The sequence below is a fragment of the Schistocerca nitens genome, chromosome 8, assembly GCF_023898315.1.
Source record: "Schistocerca nitens isolate TAMUIC-IGC-003100 chromosome 8, iqSchNite1.1, whole genome shotgun sequence".
NCBI lineage: Eukaryota > Metazoa > Arthropoda > Insecta > Orthoptera > Acrididae > Schistocerca > Schistocerca nitens.
The window spans coordinates 285,686,097-285,713,962 of NC_064621.1; the positions used below are offsets into that span (position 1 = coordinate 285,686,097).

At 38.3% G+C, this 27,866-nt stretch overlaps 1 protein-coding gene across 1 annotated transcript in view; it reads right to left on the bottom strand.

Annotated features, from left to right (window-relative positions):
- LOC126198423 (uncharacterized) overlaps positions 1-27,866 on the bottom strand; it is a 60,196-nt gene that overhangs the window by 6,430 nt on the left and 25,900 nt on the right. Inside the window, exons 2-5 of the mRNA XM_049934727.1 lie at positions 6,927-7,032; positions 5,396-5,580; positions 4,422-4,532; positions 2,067-2,251 (exon numbers count right to left, since the gene is read on the bottom strand). Coding sequence (XP_049790684.1) covers positions 2,067-2,251; positions 4,422-4,532; positions 5,396-5,580; positions 6,927-7,032 — 587 coding nt within the window. The remainder of the gene's footprint in view (positions 1-2,066; positions 2,252-4,421; positions 4,533-5,395; positions 5,581-6,926; positions 7,033-27,866) is intronic.

The following is a 27,866-nucleotide window of genomic DNA, read 5'->3' on the forward strand; positions in this document are numbered from 1 at the left end:
ACCACTTTTTGAGAGCAGCAGAGAAGACAGGCTGTAATGGTTCTATGGAAGAATCATTGTCCCTCCTACAGAAAGCAATTAGCAACAGAATCCCACAGTTATCCTTACCTCCAGTTACTGTAAGCGAAGTCATAAGAGTAATTAGATCATTAAAAAATAAAAATTCTGCTGGTGTGGACAATATTTCTAGTAAAATACTGAAACACTGTTATAAATTTGTTAGTCCCATCTTATGCAACATATACAGTGCATCCCTACAAGATGGGATTGTCCCTGACAGACTTAAGTTGGCTGTAGTGATTCCTCTCTTTAAAAAAGGTGATAGAAGCATTGTTACAAACTATCGCCCAATATCCCTATTAACTACCTTCTCGAAAATTCTAGAAAAACTCATGCTCAGGAGGATTGTAGACAATCTCAACTTCCACAGTATCTTAAGCAAAAATCAGTTTGGTTTTCGTGCCGGTCTTTGTACTGAACAGGAAATATTCTCTTTCAGCAACCAAGTTTTGGAAGCCATTAACAAAAAAATGTCTCCAGTGGGTATTTTTTGTGATCTTACGAAAGCCTTTGACTGTGTAAACCACCAAATTCTTTGGAAAAAGGCAGAATACTATGGTTTAGGTGGTACTGTTGGCTTGTGGCTACAATCATATCTACAGGATCGGAAGCAGACTGTAATGCTAAATGGCTCTTCTGGAGAACCTGCCTCGTCTGAATGGGGCACGATAACATGTGGTGTGCCTCAAGGCTCCGTTTTGGGCCCACTGCTTTTCCTCATCTTTATTAATGATCTTCCTCTTTGTTCTGAGACAAACAGCAAATTTACCCTGTTTGCCGATGATACCACAATTCTAATTGACGATTTGATTGATCATGATCTTGAATAAACTACAAATACTGTTTTTAATGACATCTTAAATTGGTTCTCCTCAAATGGTCTCTCACTCAATGCAGATAAAACTCATTCTATGAGGTTCCATACATCACAAAGTAATCCCGATGAAATTAAGATAAAATGTAGAGATCAACCAATACAGAAAGTTGAAGATACAAAATTCCTGGGTGCTTACATAGACAGTAAATGTAATTGGTCAGTTCACATTCTTCATCTATGTAAAAAACTTAGCTCGGCAACATTTGCATTACGGGTAATTTCTTCAGTGGCTGAAGTTGACACTATTAAGGTTGCCTACTTTGGCTACTTCCACTCATTGATGTCATATGCTATCATATTCTGGGGGAACCAACCACTTGCAAAAAAAGTTTTCACCATCCAAAAAAAAGCAATCAGAATAATGTGTGGGGTCCATCAGAGACACTCTTGCAGGCACTTGTTTCAGAAGATAGGTATCCTAACAACTGCCTCACAGTATATTTTTTCCTTGCTGACCTTTGTGTGCAAAAATTATTCCATCTACCAAGACAACAGTAAATTCCATGGTTATAACACCAGAAACAAAGACAATCTACATTTCGAAATGAAACATCTCACTCTGGTACAAAAAGGAGTTTACTACTCCAGCATTAAGCTGTTCAATGCTCTACCACTACATATCAAATGTGTTCATACAGAACTGCCAAAATTTAAACAAGTTCTCAAAGATTACCTGACAGAGAAATCTTATTATACTGTGGATGAATATCTGAAAGAAAATGTATACCATCACTAAACTTATTGTGTCTATAAGTAGTTCAATTGATTTTATTGTGCATTTGGTCATTAGCACACTTTTTGTAACAACAGATTGGCTGTACATGTATTTACTCTTGTAGGCCTAATATCTGATTTAACTTTGTGCTCTTATCTTTAACCTTTATTTGAAACTCCTTTTTCTGTTAAATGGTTGTTATGTTATCTAGCTGACATTGTATCTGTTACTGTATTTATAGTATGTCTTACTTAAAATATGTACAATTTGCCATTGAATTGCCCTTGTATTTATTGTAAGTTTAAATTGAAACCTGTACAATTTGACACGTTCCATATCCTTGTGATTGACTCACTAACTGGATCTACGGAACAAGAAATAAATAAATAAATAAATAAATAAGTGGTGCATTACCTGCAGAAGTCAGGGTCAAAGAATAATCCTGTGGAACATTCTCTAGTATTTCTACATTTGCAGGAGCATTCATGTGAATCCCACACTTCGATATTCTGCTGACTTTTACATTTCTTTTCTTCATCTGTATTTTGGCATGCACAGGCACATTCATTGGGTACATATTTCTGTAATTTGCTGCAGTCCTAGAAGCACAGAAAATACAATGAATATTTGTTACATCAACTTTAGTTAACAAAAGACAGGCCATTACAAACATGCAAAGGTAATATAGTCTGTTTGGAAAGTGAAGAGTGAGCAGTTAAGTCCCAATTCTCTCAACCACGTCATGTCACAAGGAACACATACAGACAGTTTCACAAAGTTTAAAAGTGTGCCAACACACATGCAGACATGCCTAGGTAATTTTTATTTTCCACTAAAGACATGAACACTATACAGAATTGTTAACTGACATAACAAGTGGAAAAAACACCCATGAATAGAATTCACATAAATTACCACATGCTTTGCACCACTGTCCTACCAGATAGTGATTCTTAATCCTCCTGTATGGCAGTAGTTGTGTTCTGCCAGGAAAGACCACAACTTACTCTTCACAAAAAAAACTATAATGAACATTAAATGTGGAGTTTTTTATTTTATACACAATTGTCACAATTAATGCTACAGTTGAAAATGGGCTCCAAACATTTTCTTTCTGCAAAAGTTAAAATAATATAATGAAATTAGGAGAGTACCTTTGAATAATTTTGTTTCTATTAATGTAACTTAAGCAAAACTTGAGCAGATTCAAGAGTGTTATCCTGCCAACAGAAGGAAAACACTACCCATCACAACATATCTCGCCCTTTATATTGTACCATACTTCTCTCTCTCTCTCTCTCTCTCTCTCTCTCTCTCTCTCTCTCTCTATCTATCTATCTATCTATCTATCTATCTATCTATCTATCTCTCTCTCTCTCTCTCTCTCTCTCTTTCTCCCCCCCCCTCTCTCTCTCTCTATCTCTCTCTACCTAATTATCTCCACTCATTTCTTTTCATCCCATACTGGAGCTACACTGAAGGGCCAAAGAAACTGATGCACCTGCCTAATATCATGTAGGCCCCAGTAAGCATGCAGAACTGCCACAACACAATGTGGCAAGGACTCATGTAATGTCTGAAGAAGTGCTGGAGAAAATAGATGCCATGAATCATACAGGGCAGTCCATAAAACCATAAGAGTGCAAGGGGTGGAATCTCTTCTGAACAGCATGTTGCAAGACATCTCAGATATGCTCAATAATGTTCATGTCTCTGGAGTTTGGGGTCCAGTGGAAATGTTTAAACTCAGAAAAGCATCCCACAGCCACTCTGTAGCAATTCTGGATGTGTGAGCTGTTGCATTGTCCCGCTGGAATTGCTCAAGGCCATCAGAATGCCCAATGGACATGAATGGATGCAGGTGATCAGAAAATATGCTTACATACATGTCACCTGTCAGAATCATATCTAGACATATCAGGGGTCCCATATCACTCCAACTGCACATGCCCCACACCGTTACAGAGCCTCCACCAGCTTGAACAGTCCCTTGCTGACATGCATTCATGTGGTTGTCTCCATACACATACACGTCCAGCTACTCAACACAATTTGAAGTGAGACTCCTATGAGCAGACAACATGTTTCCAGTCATCAACACTTCTATGTCAGTGTTGACAGGCCCAGGCAAGATGCAAAGCTTTGTGTCATGCAGTCATCAAGGGTACACGAGTGGGCCTTCAGCTCCAAAAGTCCATATTGATGATGTTTTGTTGAATGGTTCACTTACTGCCACTTGCTGATGGCCCAGAATTGAAATCTGCAGCAATTTGCAGAAGAGTTGCACTTCTGTCATGCTGAATGATTCCCTTCAGTCATCGTTTGTCTGTTCTTGCAGGATTTTTTCCTGGATGCTGCGATGTTGGAGATTTGATGTTTTACCAGATTCCTGATATTCATGATACACTTGTGAAATGGTCATAAGGGAAAATCCCTGCTTCAGAGCTACCTCAGAGATGCTGTGTCCCATCACTCACATGCTGACTATAAAAGCATGTTCAAACTCCCTTAAATCTTGATAACCTGCCATTGTAACAACAGTAAATGATCTAACAACTACACCAGACACTTGTTGTCTTATATAGGTGGTGCTGACCACAGCACCATATTCTGCCTGTTTATATATATTTGTATTTGAATACGCTTGCCTATACCAGTTTCTTTGGCACTTCAGTGTATATTTATATCAAGACAGATTACAGTCCCTTAAAGTCACTTATTTTACAGATTTCAAATAACAGTATGAATTGGATTTTATTTTATTCATACCTTCTCTTTAATTATACAGCTGCACTTGCATTTAAGGTGCCGTTCCACAGCAACAACTTCTTTACGGTGCTGCTGTAAAAATTTTCCACCTCTGAATTCTGTAATGTAGACCTGTAATGATAGAATATTTATATAGATTTTTATTTGTCAGTGATTACATGTTTGCTGTAAAACAAACTCTTTGTGGGACAAGAGCTATGCAGCATGCTCAGAATACAACAATTGTTTTATTTCTTTGCCACTTGTTTGTGATTAAATTTCAGAAAAAATCAAACAAGTATTCTGTATGTTGCAGTGGAGCAATACTGCATTTCAGAATTTGTTGTTACTTACTTGGCAACTTCAGCTGTGATATGATTTTTTTTTGTACAAACTGTAAGCAAGTAAGATTCAGTCCAAGCTTTCATTTGCTGTAGATTGTATCACATCTGTGTGTGTGTGTGTGTGTGTGTGTGTGTGTGTGTGTGTGTGTGTGTTTTTCCATTAATTTGTATAGATAAGTTATAATCTTAAGTCTTGACATTCTTTTTAATTTTTCACAAATTTTGAACAAGTTCTACCAATGTCCCATACTAAATTCTTTCAGTTTTATTCTAAGTGAGATGGGCGGAGATGACAAACCTCTGGTCACTTGATTTGTACTTGTTGACAAAGGCGGAATATTAAACGGGTCCCATTTCATTACCCTCCAGCAGCTTTAGCTATTTGTGAATTTTTCATTAAAAGTCTTTTTTGTTACTAATTGTCTCAGTTAAAAAGCAGGTCAATTCACTTGAAAAAACAATGCATTAAAAATTTTACGTTCTGGGCCATGTATTTTCCTTTTCTACATTTTTGTGACATTTAACAGAAATTTATAGTTTATGTTAAAGATGCATCTGTGTCAATTTTTGGTCTTTTTTATTTACCATTATCTCATTACGGACAATTATAATTCAGTTAACATAACCAGAAGGAACTTTTTTCTTTTTCACCTGAAAATTTACTATTTCACTGTTTGTTGGTTGACAGCTGAGCAGGCTGTGTCTGCAACACCCTCCACATCTTTCAATCCGCATACATGGTGTGTGAACGACCTCAAATGGATTGTTATTCTGGTAGAGCTGCACTATCTGGAGCTCAGGTTCACACACTGCTAGTTTAGCATGCTGTATTGCCTCTGTAAAAAGAAAATTAATTCCTTAGCATGAATTAAATTCCAAAAATAGAAAACTTGTATAATGAGAGAGAGAGATAGCCTTAATACTATAGTAATAAAACATTATAAATCACTTATTATATTTGGACTCCCTACATTTACATGATTTTATTAAGAAATCAATATTTTTAGTATTTATATAGACAACTGTCACTTCACTATGTATCACCAAAAGAACTGATACTATCTTCATATAGTTAAGGCTAACTGGTCATTGACCTTCTTCTGTGCTGGATTGCCCAAACTCTTATGCGACTCAGTAAGATTGTCTGCGGTGAGTAAAGAGTGTAGTGGACAGGGGCACTAGGAATGTAGTGTGTGGACATTAAGTTGGGAAAGTGAGTCTCACGGAGAGCATGCAAGGGATAAATCCCTGTAGTCACCCTATCCTCTGTGCCTCAGTGGCTCAGATGGATAGAGCATCTGCCATGTAAGCAGGAGATCCCGGGTTCAAGTCCCAGTTGGGGCACACATTTTCAACTGCTCCTGTTGATGTATATCAACGCCTGTCAACAGCTTAGGGTCTTGATTTAATTATCATGTCAAACGGGTACCAGTTGAACCAGCATGTTACGTTAAAATTCAGAGAAGGCCAGAAATTTGAAAGCTGAGAAAACAATGTGTACATGGTCTTAAAGAAACAAGACTCAAGGTTGGATTCTCTAAGGTAGAGAATAAGTTTTCAGAAAGTGAGCCTAAGCTTCCATTTTACCATACAGGTAAGAAATTCCCCACAGTACGTGTACAATAATGCAAAGAAACTTATAAATAGTGCCCAGTGAGTGCCTCTTAGTAGGTATGAAAGAGGAAAGGAGACATAGAGAACATTTTCATTTTGGTGCTTCAGATTTATTTTATCTTGGGCAGTACCAAGTAACTTTCCTTGTGCAGTGAGATTAATGTAACATTGTGCAACAATTCTAAATGGAAGAAAACGTTACTGCCTGATTCTAATTATTAGCTAGACTATTGATTCTAAGGCTTTTATATATTAACATCCAGAAAGACACTCTAGTAGGGCCTAATGTTGTTTGTAAACACATAGATGTAATAAACATGATCAGACCAAGTACTTGATGACCAACTTAAATGCACAACAATGAGGCAATTTGCGTGAAATATATGACAATGACAGAAGTTACAAGGACCTAAGGACAGAACAGAAAGCAGCATTCAATGTTCAGCTGTGGTGAAAAAAAGTTTAAGAAGGTGGTATTGTCATGCATTTTTTGCCTCACAGAAAAAGTGTTAATAACAATGTAATAAAAAAATCTGTCACTTTTTGAAACATTTTGCATTTTACTCACTTGCAAGTTTGTCATCTTCTAAAATTGATTTTCTGTCAACTAAAGGCTTGGCAAGCTCTGTGTCATTTTCAATTTCACTCATCCTCCTCATGAAGCCGAAAAGCATCTGTAAGAAAACAAACACAAAATTGGTGTGATATCTATTTAATTTCAGCAATATGAAATGGATAGGGGGGGGGGGGGGGGGGAGAGATGATCCTATAATCGGGGAACCATTTATTTTCCATCTACTCATATGTTTATAGTAAAGTAGCAAGTTCATCGTGTTTTCTTATTCAGAGCAAGTATATTTTGATGGAGCAGGATCATATTACTTATATCAGTCATGCAGGGCCAGATACTGTTGCTAACAGTGGGATGAAGTGGAAGACAGTCCTATCCAGGCCATGTAATCTTGGTGTAACATGTCAAGCCAAGGTGGTGCTGTTTGCCAATCGCAAGTTCAGGAGTTCACTAAATATTATGAATAGTACTGAGAAAAAGTGTTATGTTTGCAAAAAATTGTATCATTTACTGAGATAATGGGTGTCTTACATGCTGTGTGTCAAAAGTGACGGAAAAATGCAAGGAGAAAACTGTAAGACCCATCAATAACATGAGAAGCAGAGCCAGTCCTTCTTACTATGAATACATGCAAGAAACATGAGAAAACTTTTCTTTGTGTAAAAAAAGTGTGATGAAGGGTATTACATGCTTCAAATGCAAGACAGTGTACCACAGTAGTGGTGTAAGCACTGACTCCAAACAGAAAACCAGGTATGTGCCAAATGTGATGACTTATACCAAAAATTAACAAACATAGATTGCATGTTTTAATTGATGACATCATCTATTTAAAACAAAAAAGAGTATTATTTAAGCAATGAAATGATAGTGGTGTTAAACTGTATGCTTTGTGTAACAAACCAAGTGAACATAGGAAGTAAGTGGACAGTATATCACATCTTGTAATGGACACCTGGAGTCATGAAAATAAAAGCTTTATCAGTAGTATTTGTGGAAAGTGCAAGAAAACAAAAAACAAAAAAAAAAACAAAAAAAAGTGGCATGACCTGTATCAAGTGTGAAGCAAAGTTTCTCTTTTGATGTGGAAAGGTAGATCCATCATTGAAAGTGGACAGAAACTTTGTGATGGAATGGAAATGTAATACACGCAGAAATATATCAAGCAACAGGCCTAATATTCCTTTAAGAAACCAAAATTATGTGCTTAGTGTTGCCAGTGATGAAAGTACTTCTCCACAATCTAATGAAGGGACATGACCAAGAAATGCTGCAGTACAAAATACTCACTAGTGTCAATGAGTTACTGAAAAATCAGATCGCTTGAAGACACATATAAATAAAGTTAAACAGATACCATATGCCACAGCGAAGACTTCTCATTGTTTAGGGGCACTTATGATTTTTGCTGATAGCAATGGACATGGAATGGCCTCACATATTAATGAAGCACCAACTGTGAGATCCATGAGTTTTATTAAGGCTGGGGCCTCCCTATCAGAAATAAGTACACATATACACACAGAAGAAATTGCTAAGTTGTCATCAAACAATTCATAGCCATGGTTGGTGCCTCTAATGATATATACATAAACATGAAACACTCATAGCTTACTGGGAATTAAAGAAGTGGCTGCATCATCTGACTGCTACAAACGTTCTTTTTGTGAACATTCCACTCCATAATAACCTACCATGCTAGTCCTGCATAAACAAGGAATTAATGCTGCTAATGAACGTTTGCCAAGTGCATGTAAACATTTTAAAAATGTCACAACTGTAGACATCAGTGTGGATGGGTCCCAGATTCCACACTATACACTCCATTGGAATGGTCTTGGAAAGCAGCTTGTGTCACAGTAAGTACTTTAAGAAACTAAAAAGATCCATCTTATATCCTATTACAACTAAGATAATGTTAGGCTTCCAAAAATACTCTGATGACAAAAACTTTTCAGGATAGAAACTCCACTGACCAGCCAAGCATATATCATAAACAACATGGCAAGTAATTGAGAGCAGAAAAATCATCAACCAAAACCAGTGCATTCATAGAAAAAAAATCAAAATTTTGTATTTTCTTTCAGAATATGCAAAACTTAAGGAACAAAAGTTCAGAACTACAAATATTTTAGAAAGCCTCACAAGAATTATAGATTTGCTTTGTACTTCTGAGCATTGGGTTTAAGATGGTAAAGCTGCCTATTTTTACTTTACAGGCTTTCAGGTGGTTAATCAATTTTCTAGAACTAACAAAAAGTGAGGTGTCTGTCTAATATTTTCTAGAGATAATGTAGAATGTATTCCATTAATTAAAACCCAGCATATGAATTGTGAAAAGTATTTTGAACATGTCGCTGTAGACATTAAATCTCTTAATTTTTTAGTTATATGCATCTACAGACCACCTGATGGTGACATAACAATTTTCACCTCCAAACTCAACATGTTACTACAACACTAAAGTTCAAAATACCCCAATATAGTTTTCTGTGGAGACTTTAATATGGATTTCTTAATACAATCCACTGCTTCCCAAAAGATAGTCAAAATGTTTGCAATGCTATAACATAATAAATATAAACAACAAACCTACAACAACAACTAATACCAGCTACTCTGAGATATGTTTTTTTTTGTTACTACTGACATGTGCCGTGCTCACACACTAGACAGTATCTCTAATGGTAAATCATATCACAACTGCTTTGTACTGAGTATGACCACACAAGATGAAAATAAGCAGACAGAAGCTTTCCAACACACAAATGAAATACCAACTGGCAACAAAAACAATGTAGCATACCTCACACATCTGCTCCATAAAGTTTACTGGAAGGATGTCTATTGTGATAACAATATTGACAGTAAGGTTCAAGAATTTATGAGTGTCTTGCAACACCGCTATGAAGTGGCATTCCCCTTCAAAGTTGTAGCTAAGCAATAGACATCCAAAATGTGTAATAGTAAATTGCTAAATCAGGAATACAAACCTCTTTCTGAAATAAGAGATTGCTATATGCCTACAGTAAAACTGCAGACAGCAAATTATTCCATGACTATTTCAAACAGTATAAAAGTGTTCTAAACAAGGCAATTCATGAAGCAAAGAAAATGTATAATCGGCAGTTCATCATTAACTTGTAATAAATCAAAAGATATGTGGAAACTGATAAACAAAACAGTTGGCAAAAAAGGCATAACACTCATTAACATGCATTAAAAATGAAGATGGTGTTATCACTGACACTAAACAGTTACGTGAAATATTCAATACTCACTTCATTAACATTGGCAACAAACTCTCTTCTTTAATCAAGATACCTGCATTTATTTGTCACTCAACATCAGTGGTACTCCTACAATCATTTTTTCTAGATCCAGTCACATCAAGTGAAATATGCAATATTACAAAGCAGAAACCACATAAACATTCCTGGTATATTTTATTCCCATTTAAAACAAATCTGACATCCTGTTTGTGACCCACTGTCAAATATAATAAACTAATCCTTATTGTCAGGTCAATTTCTTAGAATTTTTAAAGCAGCTAAAGTTGTTCCTCTGTTTAAAAAAGGTGAAAGGAATGATGTACACAACTACGCACCTGTCTCCATCTTATCAAGCATATCAAAAGTCCTTGAGAAATTAGTACATGACTGTGTTATTAATTTCTTGGAAAGTAATTGCATGCTGAGTCTCCACCAGTTTGACTTTCAGAAAGGGAGATCAATAAATGGAGCACAATATTCATTTAAAATGAAATCTACAGTGCACTCAATGAAAAAGAAACACACACACACACACACACACACACACACACACACACACACACACACGTGCGCACACACAGCAGATGTCTTCCTTGATCTGACAAAAGCTTTTGATTTAGTCAGCCATGAATCACTGTTGGAGAAACTACTACATTATGGAATTGACTGCTTTAGGTCCATCTTTCCGACAGAGTACAGGAAGTAGTAATCACCTCATAAATGTTGAAAGTGCTCAATCAATGGAGCAAGTAGTAAGATGAGGCATTCCCCAAGGTTCCACACTTGGTCCCCTTTTATTTCTCATATTTATCAATGACCTGCTCCAAAGCATTCAGGATTGTCCCACAGTAATATTTGCTGATGACTCCAACATACTGGTTTCTAATCAATGCCCTCATCAACTCAACACCAAAAACTGTAATCTGGTAAAATGGGTAAACAAAACCAAACTTATCATAAATAAAGTTAAAATAATCTATATTGATTTTCACTGAACACAAAAGATATCATCTCTGATAGATATCAGGATAGAGAAATAACCCAAAATGCTTTGTAGTGAGGACAGATGACACACTACAGTTGGACACACATGAAGATAAATTATTGAACAGGATGAGCAGTCTCTGTTATACTTTTAGTATTCTAAGTAATGTCTGTGACATGGAAACACTAAAATATGCCTACTTTGCATTGTTGCACTCAATAATTACTCATTGCTTTCCTTTTTGGAGCTCCTCACACAAGAAGATATTTATTATGCAGAAACTAATAATTAAGGCAATAAAACAAGTGCCCCTATCCTTCACCACTAGACATTTCTTTAAGGAGCTCAATATCTTGCCAGTACCTTGTATCTATATCCAGTGTGTTTCATCCATGAAAAGTTCCACATGTTTACAAAGAATAAAGATGTTTACCACCACAATGGTTCAAATGGCTCTGAGCAGTATGCGACTTAACTTCTGAGGTCATCAGTCGCCTAGAACTTAGAACTAATTAAACCTAACTAACCTAAGGACATCACATACATCCATGCCAGAGGCAGGATTCGAACCTGCGACCGTAGCGGTCGCTCGGCTCCAGACTGTAGCGCCTAGAACCACACGGCCACTCCAGCCGGCACCACCACAATGCTCAGCATTCCAATGGCATATTTATAGTTGATCAATGGCTACGTACATGGCACAGTAGTGCAAGGCACAAGGAAGTTCTTATGCACAAGGAGATACCTGAAAATGTAAAGTCTCGGCAGAAAAGATTCGCATTCAAAATAAAATCAATGATAAAGAAACACTGCTTCTATTCTGGAAAGGAATTTATGAATACTAAGCTAAAATAATTTGTGTGATGTACTTTAATATGTGTGTTACCATTTCAATTGCACTTGACTTATTTGCCTCACTTAACAGATCTAACTGTTGGTTCCTTGTTATGACTTATCGGCACATATGATAACATAATGTAAATATTGTTTACAGGTATTATTCTCTGTAATCTTTATCTGATGACTGTATGTGAATATATTACAAGAGTGATGCCTACCTATGAACTAAGTCTAATATATATAACAGTATATCTTAAAAATGTTTATACTTATGTATGCATGTAACTGAATAGCTCAAAAATGTATATGTTTATGTATGCAGTTAATTTAAATGTGACTTGCCCTATACCTATGTGTTATAACACAATGAGGTCTCTGGGATCAAATCAAATCAAATCAAATCTTTGCTTAAATCATTTTTTTGTTAACCTTGTCAGGCATAACTGTTTCAAGGACACACATAGGGAGTGAAAATTTTCAACTTTATTGAAATCTCCCAGAATACTATACAGCTGCAGGAATACTTAAGGATCCTATTCTCTGGTCACAAGATTCACACCTATCTAGAATCATCCTATCATTACTTTATTTAATGCAACAACATTCTCTTCAGCAACTGATCAGTAAAACAATATCAAAGTTTAAATTATTCACGTCACATTAGGAACCACTTATGTGTGGAAAAGTGACCTGTATAATATTTTATTATAGCCAATTTTAACTTGTAATAATATTGAGACAAATGTCACTAGGTAACTGAAACAGCACTAGATGTGATAGGCATGGTCTAGAGTTTCAGCAAAAATCCACTAGATGTCACTACGAGGGCTGACCTGGAGGATGCAGCCAGCCTTGCGCAATATGGCGTCTGCGCAACAGAAGGCGTATTGTGTTATTGAATTTATTTGTACTCTATCAGTGATTGCAGTTTAACGTGTGTATATGGGGGCTCAAAAACCCTCATGAAACAATTGAACATGAACGTGATTCACCAAAAATTAATGTGTTTTCTGCTGTTTTGCAAAGCAAGGCTTATGGACCCTACTTTTTTTTTGGAAGAAACCATAACAGGACAATGATATCTTGCAATGCTGCGGAACTGGTTATTCCCACAACTTGACTCTGACAATTTCCTCTATCAGCAAGATGGAGCACCACCACACTGGCACAACAACATGCACAATTTCCTCAATGCTGACTTGCCTCAACATTGGATAGGGGTACAGGACCACGAGACCAGGCTTTACACTCTTGGCCTCCTAGGTCCCCTGACTTAACACCATGTGATTTCTTCCTGTGGGGAGATGTTAAACAATGTGTTTGCATTCCTCCCTTACCTTGTGACATTGATGAACTAAAAACCAGAATATCAGCTGCTGTAGCTTCAGTGACAGAAGACACCTTACGCCAAGTTTGGGATGAATTCAGCTATTGGCTAGATGTTGTCCATGCAGCCAGTGGGGGACATATTGAACATTTATGATGGATTGTTATAAACTTTGTGGCATCAGTGTCTCCTTAGAGTTGACAAGACTAAGTGGTGATGGTTGTCCCAGTCAGTATGACATGGAACAGCGCCCGTCGCTCACGACAACGCCACCCTGTAATTAGTAAGAACACACAAACTCCTCACATGGTTTGGTCATATTTCAGATACCATCTTTTGTGATTAATGTCAATATTTTGAAAGAGCAGTGCATCAGAATGTGTAAACTGCTGTTGCTACTTCACAGATAAACATGGCAATTGCACCACTCGATGACGCGATGATTCCCTTGACCTGAAATGATGACCACCAGTTTTCTTTTGTTGTGAGTCCGTGACAGACTTTCAGCTTGTGTGGGCTGGCTAATTGTATTTCTTCTTTTTATTATGCCCAGTTAGGTAATGGATGTTGAATATTAATAGTATTAAGTCTTGAATCTTCAATCCATCACCCAATTCGTGGCCACATTATGGAATTGCGAGGATGTTAAGTTAATAAATTGTTATACTGTCATCAAGAAGTCGCTAGATCATGTGTTCAATAACTACATGACGTAATTCCAGAGATAAAATTTACTTAAGCAATGTTCAGAATGCGTCATAATCTTGGGACAAATCAATGACTGTTCACTGTTAAATAAGCATGAATTCACTTTTCACTTGAGACAGCAAAGGACTTGGAAGAGCAATTTCTGAAGAAGAGAAATTTGTTAACATTGAGTATAGATTTAAGTGTCAGGAAGTCGTTTCTGAAAGTATTTGTATGGAGTGTAGCCATGTATGGAAGTGAAATGTGGACGATAAATAGTTTGGACAAGAAGAGAATAGAAGCTTTTGAAATGTGGTGCTACAGAAGAATGCTGAAGATTAGACGGGTAGATCACATAAATAATGAGGAGGTATTGAATAGGATTGGGGAGAAGAGAAGTTTGTGGCACAACTTGACTAGAAGAAGGGATCAGTTGGTAGGACATGTTCTGAGGCATCAAGGGATCACCAATTTAGTATTGGAGGGCAGCGTGGAGGGTAAAAATTGTAGAGGGAGACCAAGAGATGAATACACTGAGCAGATTCAGAAGGATGTAGGTTGCAGTAGGTACTGGGAGATGAAGAAGCTTGCACAGGATACAGTAGCATGGAGAGCTGCATCAAACCAGTCCCAGGACTGAAGACCACAACAACAACAATAGTCTAATAGTGAATTAATTTTCACTAATACACATGATAATGTCTATTCAATTATGTAGTCAACATGAAGAATTAAATTTTGAATCCAATTTTATTGTTCCTTGTAATTAATTGTCCCTACGCTGAGCACACACACCAATTTCTCACTCAAGGAATTGCTTCCATTTGCATCAGTAATCCTGTCATCGACGACAACTTCTGACAACTCGGTGCAACTGTATGTTCTTCATGAATAAAAATCTCTCAGTGTACATGCCGCGTCAGTTCAGGATAAAACTCCAAGCTTTCGACCACTACCTCCATGGTTGTCATCAGGGCTAAAACTGACTGTCGTGAACTAGCGAGGCTCCCACTTTTATATGCAAAGGATGGCTTCTGATTGGTTGGGATACATCATAGCAACAGCGATATGGCGTGTAGTGAAGTGGTGCCCTCTATTTCCATAGATGTAGTTTCTATCCCACGTTGCTTGCAGCACCATCCATTGAATCAGGAGGTAAAGTGTGGGAAGCTTTTCTCTGCGATTTTTCTTTATCCAGTGCTCTCTTCCAAGTGTTGCTAAGTGCATAGCCATTGTCTTTGTTAAAGTTATTATCGCTAAGTCTAATTTCGACTGCTTCCCGGATCACAGAGTCCCAGTAATTCGATGCATGGGCTATTGCTCTGGTTTTTTCAAATAAAATCTTATGCTTGTTAAGCAGGCTATGTTCAGCCACTGCTGATTTTTATTCAAGAAATACGTCGCGAAAGACTTTGTAGCCGTATGTTCTTCGTGTTTGCGTTTGTCTGTTACCTACTCAAGACTAATAATTGTTTTTATGTCGGCGATCTTCCTTTTTCAATATTCTTGAATGTTCGTGCTTATTCAGTATCACAAAGGCTAAGTCCCATCACAAACCTCACATGATTTAATTTCATCACAAGTCTCCATATCTCATTATCTTGCTAACGATAAAGATGACTATGCTTTAGTATGACTTCTGAATAATGATTCAGTCTATAATGCAAAACTTTCAAACTTCCAATTAGCTTAAAACAATCTAGTAGCAGTTACATGAATGCCGCTATTGCAATAGTACTAGAGAGCAACTAGATAGCAAATGAAGCTAACATTTCCATTTTCGTGTTACATTGTAGTCACATCGAACTTCTATTCGATGCAGCTACAACTCTCTTCTGTGGTAAATATTATCTTTGGCCAATTTACCATATGGACTTTAAACTTTGTTATTAATTATTTTGCAATTATTTCTTTGATGTTTTTGTTGTGTATCCTATCATATTCTTTCATTCAATCTCATATCATGATACATGTTATTATTCACATGACATTCCTGTTGATCAAATTATCACAAGTGTAAATTTTGTTGTCAGTAGCTGCTGTCACTGTCAGGATGACTAATTTTCCTACTTCTTTTACAACAAAGGGTTCTTTATTAGGGTTTCTGTAATTGGGGTGTTATAACTTCTGTCTTTTCTGAGTAATTTAGTATGCAATTTGTTGGAGTTAAGCCTTTCTTCCTAATAAATAATTCTATTTAAAATTGGGTCATTCTTTTTGGAACATCCTGTATTGGAGACATCCCATAACAAATTATAAACAGCTCCAACTAATAGTAATAGCTCCATCTCTGCTAAAATGTACACATAGGTAGGATGTGACTTTTTCCACGTGGAATTTCCCACTGAAGAATATTTTAACATTATGTATAATCACACTAAAACTGATCTATCAATCTAAATTAATTTTGATGCCAATCACAACCCTGACAAGATCATTCAAACATCTTTGATCTAGATTCTTTTCAAAAGAGCTGCTTGAAACATCAACATTCCTCACATGAGCACTGTTTCATGGACTCTTTTAAATATGCACTGCTGGCCAGCTATTCAAAGTGACATTTTGAAACAGATACAATGTGTCATGAACAAATCTGTCAGTTTTAAGACACTGCAGAAATGTTACATTACAAACTTCATCAGGGCAACCTGTGCCTTAAAGGTATTTTGTGTAAATTTCAGTGTTTTTACTGTTTTATATGCCATCAGTGCTGAAAAGTTGAATAACTGTGAAGTGTGAGACATGCTTTCCCTTGTTATAAGACAACATTAATTATGTTATATACTGGTATAGAATGAGTTGTCTTCTGGAGCTCATGAGTCAGCTGATTTAAGCACGAGATTTAAGGGTGAGATGTGCTCATATATTGAAACTTGGTATGTCTGATACTTTGTAAATCTGGTGCATTTAAGGCATAGGTTGTGCTGATGATGTCTGTAATGTAACATTTGTGTAGTACCTTGAAACCGGTAGAGTTGCTTGAGTTACAACTTAAATGTTTTGAAATTAAGTGTCTATACATTTCAGTGTACTCTGTTGCATAAAGTTTAATACTGGCAATATCTGTCTTCACCTTACTGTTCTCAAGTTCTAGAAATCCATATTTAGAAGAGCCCATGAGACAGTGCATGTGAGGAATATTGATGTGTCAGTTAACTCTTTTGTATAATTGCATATAATGTATCATTTTTTAAGGTTCCTGTCATGGTTGTAACTGGTATTGAAATTGGTTGTTAGTGGTTAAGAACCTAATCAGTGAAGTCACCAGCCCCTTGGTCAACAGCATTCATTTGCATTTAGTGATGTCCACCACAAAGTTGATCATTTTATGAAAGCATGTAAGAGTCAAAATTGCACTGATTACATTGATAGCAGAGCTGAGAAGTAACTTAAAGGGAAGTAAAAGTATGTAGGTTAGTGTAGACAAGGGGTCTCTCAGGGCTCATCCGTGGCAAGAAAAACCCTACCATATCTGACTGCACACCAACCCAGTTAAGAAGGGTGTCAAGTGTGACAGAATGAAGAATGCTTTTAACTAGGAAAGTCACAATAGTAAAAGTGAGGATACTAAAAACTTAATGGACATTGGTTGGACCATCAACAATAAAACTCAAAGGGAGAGAAATAATGAGGTCAGCAGGAGCCAGAGGCAGTCTGCTGTGGCTCTGCATGTGATGGGGACCATCATTCATGCAACCATCTCATCACCTCCAATATGTTTTCGGCACAAGAATTGTTGGGAGTAGTAAGTGTCTGGGGATTGTGAGGGTGTAAATAATTATGGACCTTATTATAATCTACTAATGGCACAACCATTAATCACAGCATCTCATCAGTAACAGAGAAAATGAGCTGCATCCAAATTTTGCAATCATTATTTGACAAAATCATAAACTAGTATTGATTTACAAAAGAGAGACATGATATCTTATTCTAAATGCCTTCTTGCTGAGAACTTTACAAACAATAGATGTTGCCTCACATTAACATGAGAAACACAGTTAATCAGCAGACCTATGACTGATTAATGTACAACTGTAAAGGATGATGATAAAGAAAGGCTGCTATGTCCAAGCTCAGGAAAACTATTTCAAAACTAAAGCAGCACATACACAGAAATTCCCAAAAGCTTAAATAATTATGCAGTCCAAATGTAATGTAGGAACAATAAATGTCAAGCAGTGCAGAGAAGGCCTATATGTTGCTGGAATATGGAGATAACAAAAATGTTCAATAGTTGCAGGAACACTGGATCACAGGCTAAATATATGAAATCCAGCCACCGGACTCAAGCTTAGCAGTGTTTGCTTAACATAGCACACTCTAGGACAGAGGTGTATTTCAAGACAGCCCACCTTGAACTTGCAAAGGAACTGCCCCTAAGCCAATCATACACAGAAGCACTGGATGAGATAAAATTAAAGAATATCACAGCCTAAGTGCACAGCTGATGTTCCTGTCTAACACAACTGGGACATCTCAGTGTGCCACCATGCAGGGATGCACACCATGGGTTGAATTCACTTGTCTACAACCAGTCTAGCCTTCACAGGAAGGCTACGCACTGTCTGCCCATTCAGAACAGAAACCAATGTCATTGTGTTGATAATAAGCTGACACTAGCTCAGACCTGACCTCCACACTGGGCTACCCCTCTGCTAATCACTCAACTTGCAGCTCCATCTGTACTGTCCGAGCACCGACATTGGTTTCCCAACTTTCTTTCTTCCTCGCTGGCTCTCCACCAACTGATGTCCTTCCTCCAGCTGCTTTACAGGCAAACTCCAGACTGCATGGATGGCCCTGCTTACAGCACAAGGAACAGCTCCTGCTGCCTGTACAATGGCTCAAGGCTGCCATCCCATTCGGTCTCCAGAATGAAGTGCACAATGTGCTGACACTAACTGTCCAAGACTCAAATACTCTGCTTGGTTCACCTGCAGGTCAATCCAACGCTCATCCAGCTGGTGTAATGGTCAGCCTCTCCTCCCACCAGCCCAAGCTATCTCACATCAACCAGCCCTCTAGGTAGATGCAGTGCCACATATCGTTCAACACTCCTAGCAAGTGGATGGGTATTTGAATGTGCCATAATTCATGCCACATAGTCAAAGCTTTAAAGAGGGGAACAGAATCCACAATTCAATGAAGTGCTACCCATAAAATGGAAAATAGGATATAGCAGGCAAGTGGATTAACTTTATCTAAAAGTAATTAGAACAGCAAAAGAGAGATCACTGCGGCAACTTGCAAATGAGGTAGGATTAAGGCTTGAAGATATCCCAACCAACCCACCCAGCCCTGAAAGAAGTTTAAAGTGTTATGTAAGAAGAACTTTCACAAGGAAACAGAGAGCTAGTGCAACTGTTTGCGAGTTGTCAACTAATGTTAGAGGCAAAGAATCTAGTAGATCATGTTTAGCATGGAGGGCCAGAAGGAAAGAACATTCCACCAGGGTATGAACTACCACCTGTAAGGCTCCACAGCCATAATATGGCAGTGGCTTATTACAGAAAATAAAACAATGAGTTAATCAGGACAGAATGTATGCTCAGATAGCTGAAGTGGATAGGGTAATGACTACTTTAGATAATCAGGAAATCTGAGTTTGAGTCCTGGTCTGGCTTAAATTTTCACTTGTCACCATTGCATTTATTTCGGTGGCCAGTTGCAGCTGTGTTGGAATTTCTCTTTCTCCTTGTATATATGACTGCAGGAGCTTGAATGGTATCTGTTCTTCTGGACATATTTAGAAGAACCAACACATCACATAAAAAAGGTAAATCAATTATGTACATTCCTGGCAACAAATGTTTCTGACCGGCTGGAGGTGGAAAAGCATATCCTGTCCTACCTTTGGTTTTGGAGCTATTAGTGTAAATAATGGTAGTATCTCTGAAGAACTGAGAGGAAAGACACTGGAAGTCCACTGAAACTATGCCCTTGAAACAAACAGGTCATAATAAGTGGTCTGGTTACTGAAAAAGATGGGTGGGTGTGGCTAAACATGGGAAGAACGTAATAAGGAGATAAGGCTGATGTTCCAGCAAAGTGCCTCGAGGCCCATTCAACAGGTAGTCCAACCCAGGCTAGGCATTGGGTGTTACTCTCCTTCATATGCAAGACAAATTGGTAAGTTGGATGACTAGGAAGTTGTTGGTTGGTGACTGCATAAGTAAGCAAGAGTTGGTACTGCCAAAACTGAATAATTTGCCAATGACGCTGTCTGTGGTTTAGTTCAGAAGACACCACTGGTTAGTCCTACTCAAAAATGATGGACTGGGTGCAAAAATTTCTAAGGCAATGGTACCAATGAGTTGTAAACTTGTCTACCATAGCCCCATTGGGAAGAAACTAGGGTGTGGAGGAGAATAGTGTCATCTACACACAAAGAGATGTAGACAAGGAGGCAGAGAGTGTTAAACGTTCACATCGTCCAAGTGCTGAGTTCCCAAGTAGAGATCTGGGTCAGGTTGGATCATAGAAAGAGATAGAAATGCATGTCCCATGGTTTCATGAAAGATAATTGCAAGCGGTGGAAAAGAGTCCAAGTGGAGGCCCTTCAGGTGGCATTCTGCTGAAGCTGCAGATTGGGAGCTATAGAAAATGCAATTTACTGACACAGTGTTGTTGGTGACCAATGGTGCTGCAGAGGCCATTAGCCCATCAATGCTAATGAGGAAGAGAGGAACAATCAGCGTGGAGCCCTGTGAGCTGCATGATGTACCAGTTCCAACCTGAAACAACTGGTGGGATAAAAACTGGCTAATTAATGTGTATGGGGAACCTTGAAAGCAAGTAAAATGTAATAGCATCAAGCTGCAATGTATGGCTTATACAGATAAAAAAAGACTGCAATGAGGTGTTGACATTTAGAAAAAGCTTAAGGGATTGGTGTTTCCAAACTAATCAGCTGGTCAGTTGTGAATCCTTTCCTAAAGCCAGACTGGCCCCATGATTTGAGAAGCCAGCATAATCATTGGGCTGTCATCCTTTCAAGTAGTTGATAGAGGTTGTTGATGAGAAGACTGATTGGTAAGTGTTGACGGACATTGGGTTTTCACCTGGTTTAAGGATTGGTTTGATGATACTATCTAACCACTGCAAAGGGAAAACACCTTTTAGCCAAATATGGTTGAAGACCCATAGTAGATTGAGTCTTTGGTTAACATTCTGATTTTGTATAATCTGATTATGAATTGAATATGGGCCTCGACCTGTATTGTGTGATGAGTCAAGAGCCTGAAGCAGTTACCACTCAGTGAAAGGTTCATTGTATAATTTGGTGAAGTGAGCAGAGAATGAAAGAGGACTGTCTTCATTTTGTCTTATTCATTTTAAAGGTAGCCAAGTAAGAAGAGGAAGCTGACACTGCCATAAACTGGGTCACAAAAACACATGCATTGGTACAAATACCACCCTAGAGGAAGAGACTTGAAACAGTTATCTTTGGTGATCCTAAAGGCTACAGAGCTTGGCCCACACTTGGTATGAGGACACAAATGTTCTTAATGATTAGACTTAATGCTCCTAGGATTTGGTCTTAATGTGTTGAATTAGATAGTGAGCCTTATCACAATGCCACTTAAAAGAGAAGGTGATCTGTGAACAATGTAGGATTGTCATTGTCTTTGGTCTACCATGGCACTGGCTTGTGGTGGAAGGGGTCTGTAGAAAGGGCAATAGTTGATGCGGGTGATCTCATCAGAAACATCTCCCAAAACCTCGTTGATGTTGTCTGACAGATAAGAGGTGATGGTGACAGCAGAGGCATACAATGCCAGTTGCCTCTTGAAGAGGCAAATGTAGCAATTCATCTATCAGGCAGTGACAAGGAAGTAACAGGATCACTGGAAAAAGCTAACCATCACAAAGATCATCGTTTAGCAAACTTTGTAACTAAACCATAAGACTGGGGGTAGAAGATCATTAGCTGAGAAAGTGACAGGGCATTGGGGGGGGGGGGGGGGGGTACTCTTGTGGGAAGGACTGCCATCATTGAGAAGAGAAGAGACAGAGACTGGAAGTAAACTGGTAAATCAGAAAGCTCCTGCCAGATAGAGTGGTATTTCTGCACAACATGTGGTGTGTACTGAAATCCTCAAGTAGCAGAAAAAGGGGAGGGGGGAGAGTTTTTGGTTTAATGTGGTCAATGTGGTCAATGTGGTCATCTCAAGGTTCAAAAGTCCCCTGCCTGGAGGTAAATATTATGAAGAGTGATTGCTGGGATAATCTGCATTCTCACTGCTTTTGCCTCCAATGTAGTATGGAGGGGAATGCAGTCACTGATTATGTGCAAACCAATGTATAGATCCTTCCAGATTCTGTCTTGGTGCCGGCAAAGTTCTGAGAGAATTTATGGTAACCTCATTAGTGAAATGTGTTTGTTGGAGAGTAACACACCATAAAACAAGAGGAAATTAGCTGTCATAGTTCCAGCAGTTGACAGTAATGCCCATTGCAGTTCCATTGGATCATCATGTTGAAGGTATCCTGGATAGGTGCTGAAGACCCAGGAGGATAGGTCAAGCCCCAGAATCAATGTCATCAGTGGCATTGGAACAACCTCAATAAACATTGCTTCATAGTCCAATGGCACGAGTGGAGAGGGAGGGGAGGGCAGCGCCTCCAAGGTCACCGGAGTAGCCTTCTCCTAAAATAAAATTGTCTCTTTCACAGCATTTGATGATCAAGGTTCTTGTAAGGGCTTATCCGCTGTGGGTGGAGGAATGAATAACAGTGGGTATGCTTGGAACCCACAATCTGTGGCTAGCTGATACCTGGCCTCTGATCTGAGGATTTCTGGGAGACAGTTACTGAGAGGGAGCCCTGCCACCAGTAGAAGTAAGAGGAGGAAGCAACTTCTCCAGGAAGATGAGGAATGTGGTTCCCAACAATGGTAGAGCCTATCACCTCCATGGTGAAGTTTATCTGCGTGACTAACAGAGGTCAACCATGAGGCAGTAAATACACCAGGTCCTGCAACTGACCGGGCTGCAGTACTACCAAAAGTTGATATTGCAGAGACTGGGTATTAATGATTGGGATTTTTCTTTTCAAGGTTCAAAATATGAGTCCTATGACCTTCAGTTCTCACATTTTGTGTTTCTTGATTAAAGTAACTTTGAGAGGATAGTCATTCCCACACTTGACATTGACAGGTTGTAGTCCCCATCATGAATTTTCATGAAATGACTCGCCACAATCTCCACGAATATGGTTGCATGTACACTGTGAAGACACATGCCCAAAATGTTGGCATTGAAATCACTGCATTTGGGTGGGAAATATGGCTTAACCTTTCAGTAGTGATATGATTATGACCTTCTCTGGAAGTGAATCCCCTTCAGAGCCGCATATGAATGCATTGGTGGCTACCTCAATCTTTGTCTGGCCTAAATGTATATGAAATACAAAATGTTCATATAGTTCATTGTCTGTTTGCAGGATTAACTTCTGGTAAAAAATTAATCGCTGTACATGTTGAGATTCTTATGGGGTGTGGTGGCAATAGGAACATCAACTTATTCACAAGAGATTAACATCCTAGACTGTGTAAGGCTTGTTGTATTCATTAAGCTGGATCCACTTTGCAATTTTCTGAGGGAAGAGAGTTCACTAAACATGTTTTCAATATACTCCTAAAAAACATGTTACTTAGTAGAGAAAAGATCCTAAAGTGCAAACATGGAACTGTGGGGAGTAACTTTCCACAAATCACTTGGTTTTGTTTTCCATCCATGGCATAACTCAAGAGGAAAAATTGTTATTGTTGCAGGAATCAGCACTAAACTGTGGCCCATATATGGAGACTGCTGGAAACTTGTGGCCACCAGCCAATAACTTTGGTAGTTTCATGGCATCAAATATCTGCCATGATGCCACCAACTCTGAATGAGGGCTTCCCCTTGGCCACCACCCAGCCAAAGCAAAGGCCATCTGGTGTGATAGCATGGGTCCAGAGTTCCAGTGCCCCAAGTGGATAGGCACCTACTTGTTGACATGCAGTGCAGGTGAAAGATCAGACATCAACAGTGTGATCTTTACATAGTCACAGGGCTACCAGGTGACCCCCTCCTTCCTCACACCCCAAATGAGCTGGCTACCATGTTGGGTAGTGGATGATTTTCCATACATGGCCTACTCAGACTGTATAAAATTTCTAAAATCTGGAGGTCGGATCCAGATGAGAGGTCTGAACATAGATTAGATATGTGCTGGAATATTAATAAATGAAGTGGGAAACGCCAGAATCTTCATCCTACAAGCAAGCTAGTTGTAAGCAAGGAATCTGTCCTAGAGAATAGGTCAGAGAATAAAATTGCAGTGTAGAGAATAAATAAGACCTGCAGTCGCTTGAGACCACAGACATCTGTAACAGAGTTATGATCCTTCCCAACCTCTCACCCCCACCCCAGTGGGGGGAATGTCAATATTAATTTATATACATTGATCAGTTTTGGTGTGAAGATACATTGAAGATACATAATGGTAAAAGAAAATTTCTCCAGTGGGTGACTACAGGTAGAAAAACTCCACACTGTCCGTGCATGCATTTGTAGCCAAGAAATTGAATTATTCTTATTAGTTGGAGCTGTTTTATAATGTCAGTCACTTTTCCACATGTAAATGGTTTTTAATCTCACAACACTAAAATAGCATCAGTTGGTATTTTCTGCAACCTATCTAAGGCATTTGACTGTGTGAATCACGATACTCTCCTAGAAAAATTGAAGTTTTATGGGATTGCTGTTCTGTTCAGTCAATGGGTAATGTCATATCCAACCAAAAGAAAGCAGACAATTGTACTTAGTAATTCAACCAATGTAGTCTGGCTTTGTAATTTAGACTGGGGAGAAATCACATAGGGGGTTCCTGAAGGCTCACTCTGAGGTCCAGTATTGTTCTTCACATACGTAAATGTGCAGGGTTGCCAGTTTCCCATCATGTGCCTCCCCAAGTGGCAGATTGGGGAAAGTCTCTCAGATATGGGTGGCATCTGGGAACTGAAATACCTGGGGTAGACCAAAACTAGCAACATGGTCTAGTCTGTACTCCACAGGAGCAGCCAACCAAAGGCATGTGTACTCCACATCAGAGTCCACCTTGATAATCAAACTGCCAATCCAACCAGAAGCAAGAGATGATTATGCTTCTCACTTTAGAGTCATGATGTGTGACAATAAGGTAAAATGTTCCAGAGTTAAACTAACCCAACATTTCTATCTCCAGATCACAGATTGACAGAAACAGAAGAGGAAATTAGAAAAAAACTGACTGGAGCATTGTTGGCCTAAGTTAAGTACATCATTGAATTGAAAACTGCCTTCGACCAAATTCAGGAACTCTCTTCTATTACTGTGGTGAACCAGATGGAAAACTAAATGGACTCAGGATTTTAGTAAATAAAACCATAGCAGGCAAGACAGCAGTATTAGAAGGAACTTCAAACAGAACTGCATGTTTGGTCCTTAAAATATCGTAAATGTATAAAATCCAAACAGTTCAAACTTATGCACCTACTTCTAGTCACTCAGTGAGGAGATAGATTTCTTCTGTGAGTGCCTGAAAGAGACCCGTGAAAAAGGAAGAGACTGTTTTTATAAATTTATAATTGGTGACTTTAATGCCAAAGTTGGCATGTACAAGGATGTTGATTCAGTTATTGGCAGACATTTAACAGATGAAAGAAACGACAGAGGTGAGAGATTGGTTCAGTTTGTAGAATGCATGAAAACACCTGTTACAAATATGTTCTTCAAGAAGCTTCCTAGTCACTAATGGGCTTGGAGGGATCCTAAGTTTAAAGTGAAAATGAAATAGAATTCATCCTTCCCAACAGGCTTCAAAGTGTTAAAGATGTCTCTTTGCTGAACAGATACAAAACAAACAGTGATGATCAATTAATAACAGCAAATTTGGATTGAATTTTTTTAAGTTTGATGGGGCCCATCACGAATTCCTCTACTGTGCCAACCTCTTCATTTCAGAGTAGAACTTGCAACCTACATCCTCAATTATTTGCTGGATGTATTCCAGTCTCTTGTCTTCCTCTACAGTTTTTATCCTCTACAGCTCCCTCTAGTACCATGGAAGTTATTCCCTTATGCCTTAATAGATGTGCTACCATCTTGTCCCTTCTTCTTGTCAGCATTTTCCACATATTCCTTTCCTTGCCGATTCTCCAGAGAATGTCCTCATTCCTTAGCTCATCAGTCCACCTAATTTTCAGCATTCTTCTGTAGCACTACATCCCAAATGCTTTGATTCATTCTGTTCCAGTTTTCCCACAGTCCATGTTTCACTACCATGCAATACTGTGCTCCAAACATACATTCACAGAAATTTGTTCCTCAAATTAAGGTCTCTGTTTGATAACAGTAGGCTTCTCTTGGCCAGGAATGCCCTTTTTGCCAGTACTAGTCTGCTCTTAATGTTCTCCTTTATTTATTTATTTATTTATTGTTCCGTGGGACCACATTAAGGAGAAGTCTCCATGGTCATGGAACGAGTCAATACATGAAATTATAACACAATTGTAGAAACAGATAAAATGAAATATAAGAAACATATTCAGTTGCAGGTTGTAGAAACAGATAAAATGAAATATAAGAAACATATTCAGACGACACGTCGTTAGTTTAAATAAAGAAAATCAAGAATGTAACACTGGAATTTGCTTAATTTTTTAGCTCTTCCAGGAGCCCCTCGACAGAATAGAAGGAGTGAGCCATGAGGAAACTCTTCAGTTTAGACTTAAAAGCGTTTGGGCTACTGCTAAGATTTTTGAGTTCTTGTGGTAGCTTATTGAAAATGGATGCAGCAGAATACTGCATTCCTTTCTGCACAAGAGTCAAGGAAGTGCATTCCACATGCAGATTTGATTTCTGCCTAGTATTAACTGAGTGAAAGCTGCTAACTCTTGGGAATAAGCTAATATTGCTAACAACAAACGACATTAAAGAAAATATATACTGTGAGGGCAATGTCGAAATTCCCAGACTATTGAATAGGGGTCCACAAGAGGTTTTCGAACTTACACCACACATAGCTCGAACAGCCCATTTTTGAGCCAAAAATACCCTTTTTGAATCAGAAGAATTACCCCAAAAAATAATACCATATGACATAAGCGTATGAAAATATGCGAAGTAGACTACTTTTCATGCTGAAATGTCACTTATTTCAGATACTGTTCTAATGGTAAATAAAGCGGCATTTAGTTTCTGAACAAGATCCTGAACATGGGCTTTCCACAGCAGCTTACTATCTATCCGAACGCCTAGGAACTTGAACTGTTCCGTCTCGCTTATAACATGCCCATTCTGTCTGATTAAAATATAAGGTTCTTGTTGAATTGTGAGTTAGAAACTGTAAAAACTGAGTCTTACTGTGATTTAGCATCAAATTATTTTCCACAAGCCACGAACTTATTTCATGAACTACATTATTTGATAATGTTTCAATATTACACACAAGATCCTTCACTACCAAGCTGGTGTCATCAGCAAACAGAAATATTTTTGAATCACCTGTAATACTAGAAGGCATATCATTTATATAAATAAGAAACAGCAGTGGCCCCAGCACCGATCCTTGGGGAACGCCTCATTTAACAGTGCGCCATTGGGACTGAACATCATTACCACTCTCAATATTGCGGAGAATTACCTTCTGCTTTCTGTTCTTAAAGTAAGAGGCGAACCAATTGTAAGCTATTCCCCTTACTCCATAATGTTCCAACTTCTGCAGTAATATTTTGTGGTCAACACACTCAAAAGCCTTCATTAAATCAAAGAAAACACCTAACGTTCGCAACCTTTTAT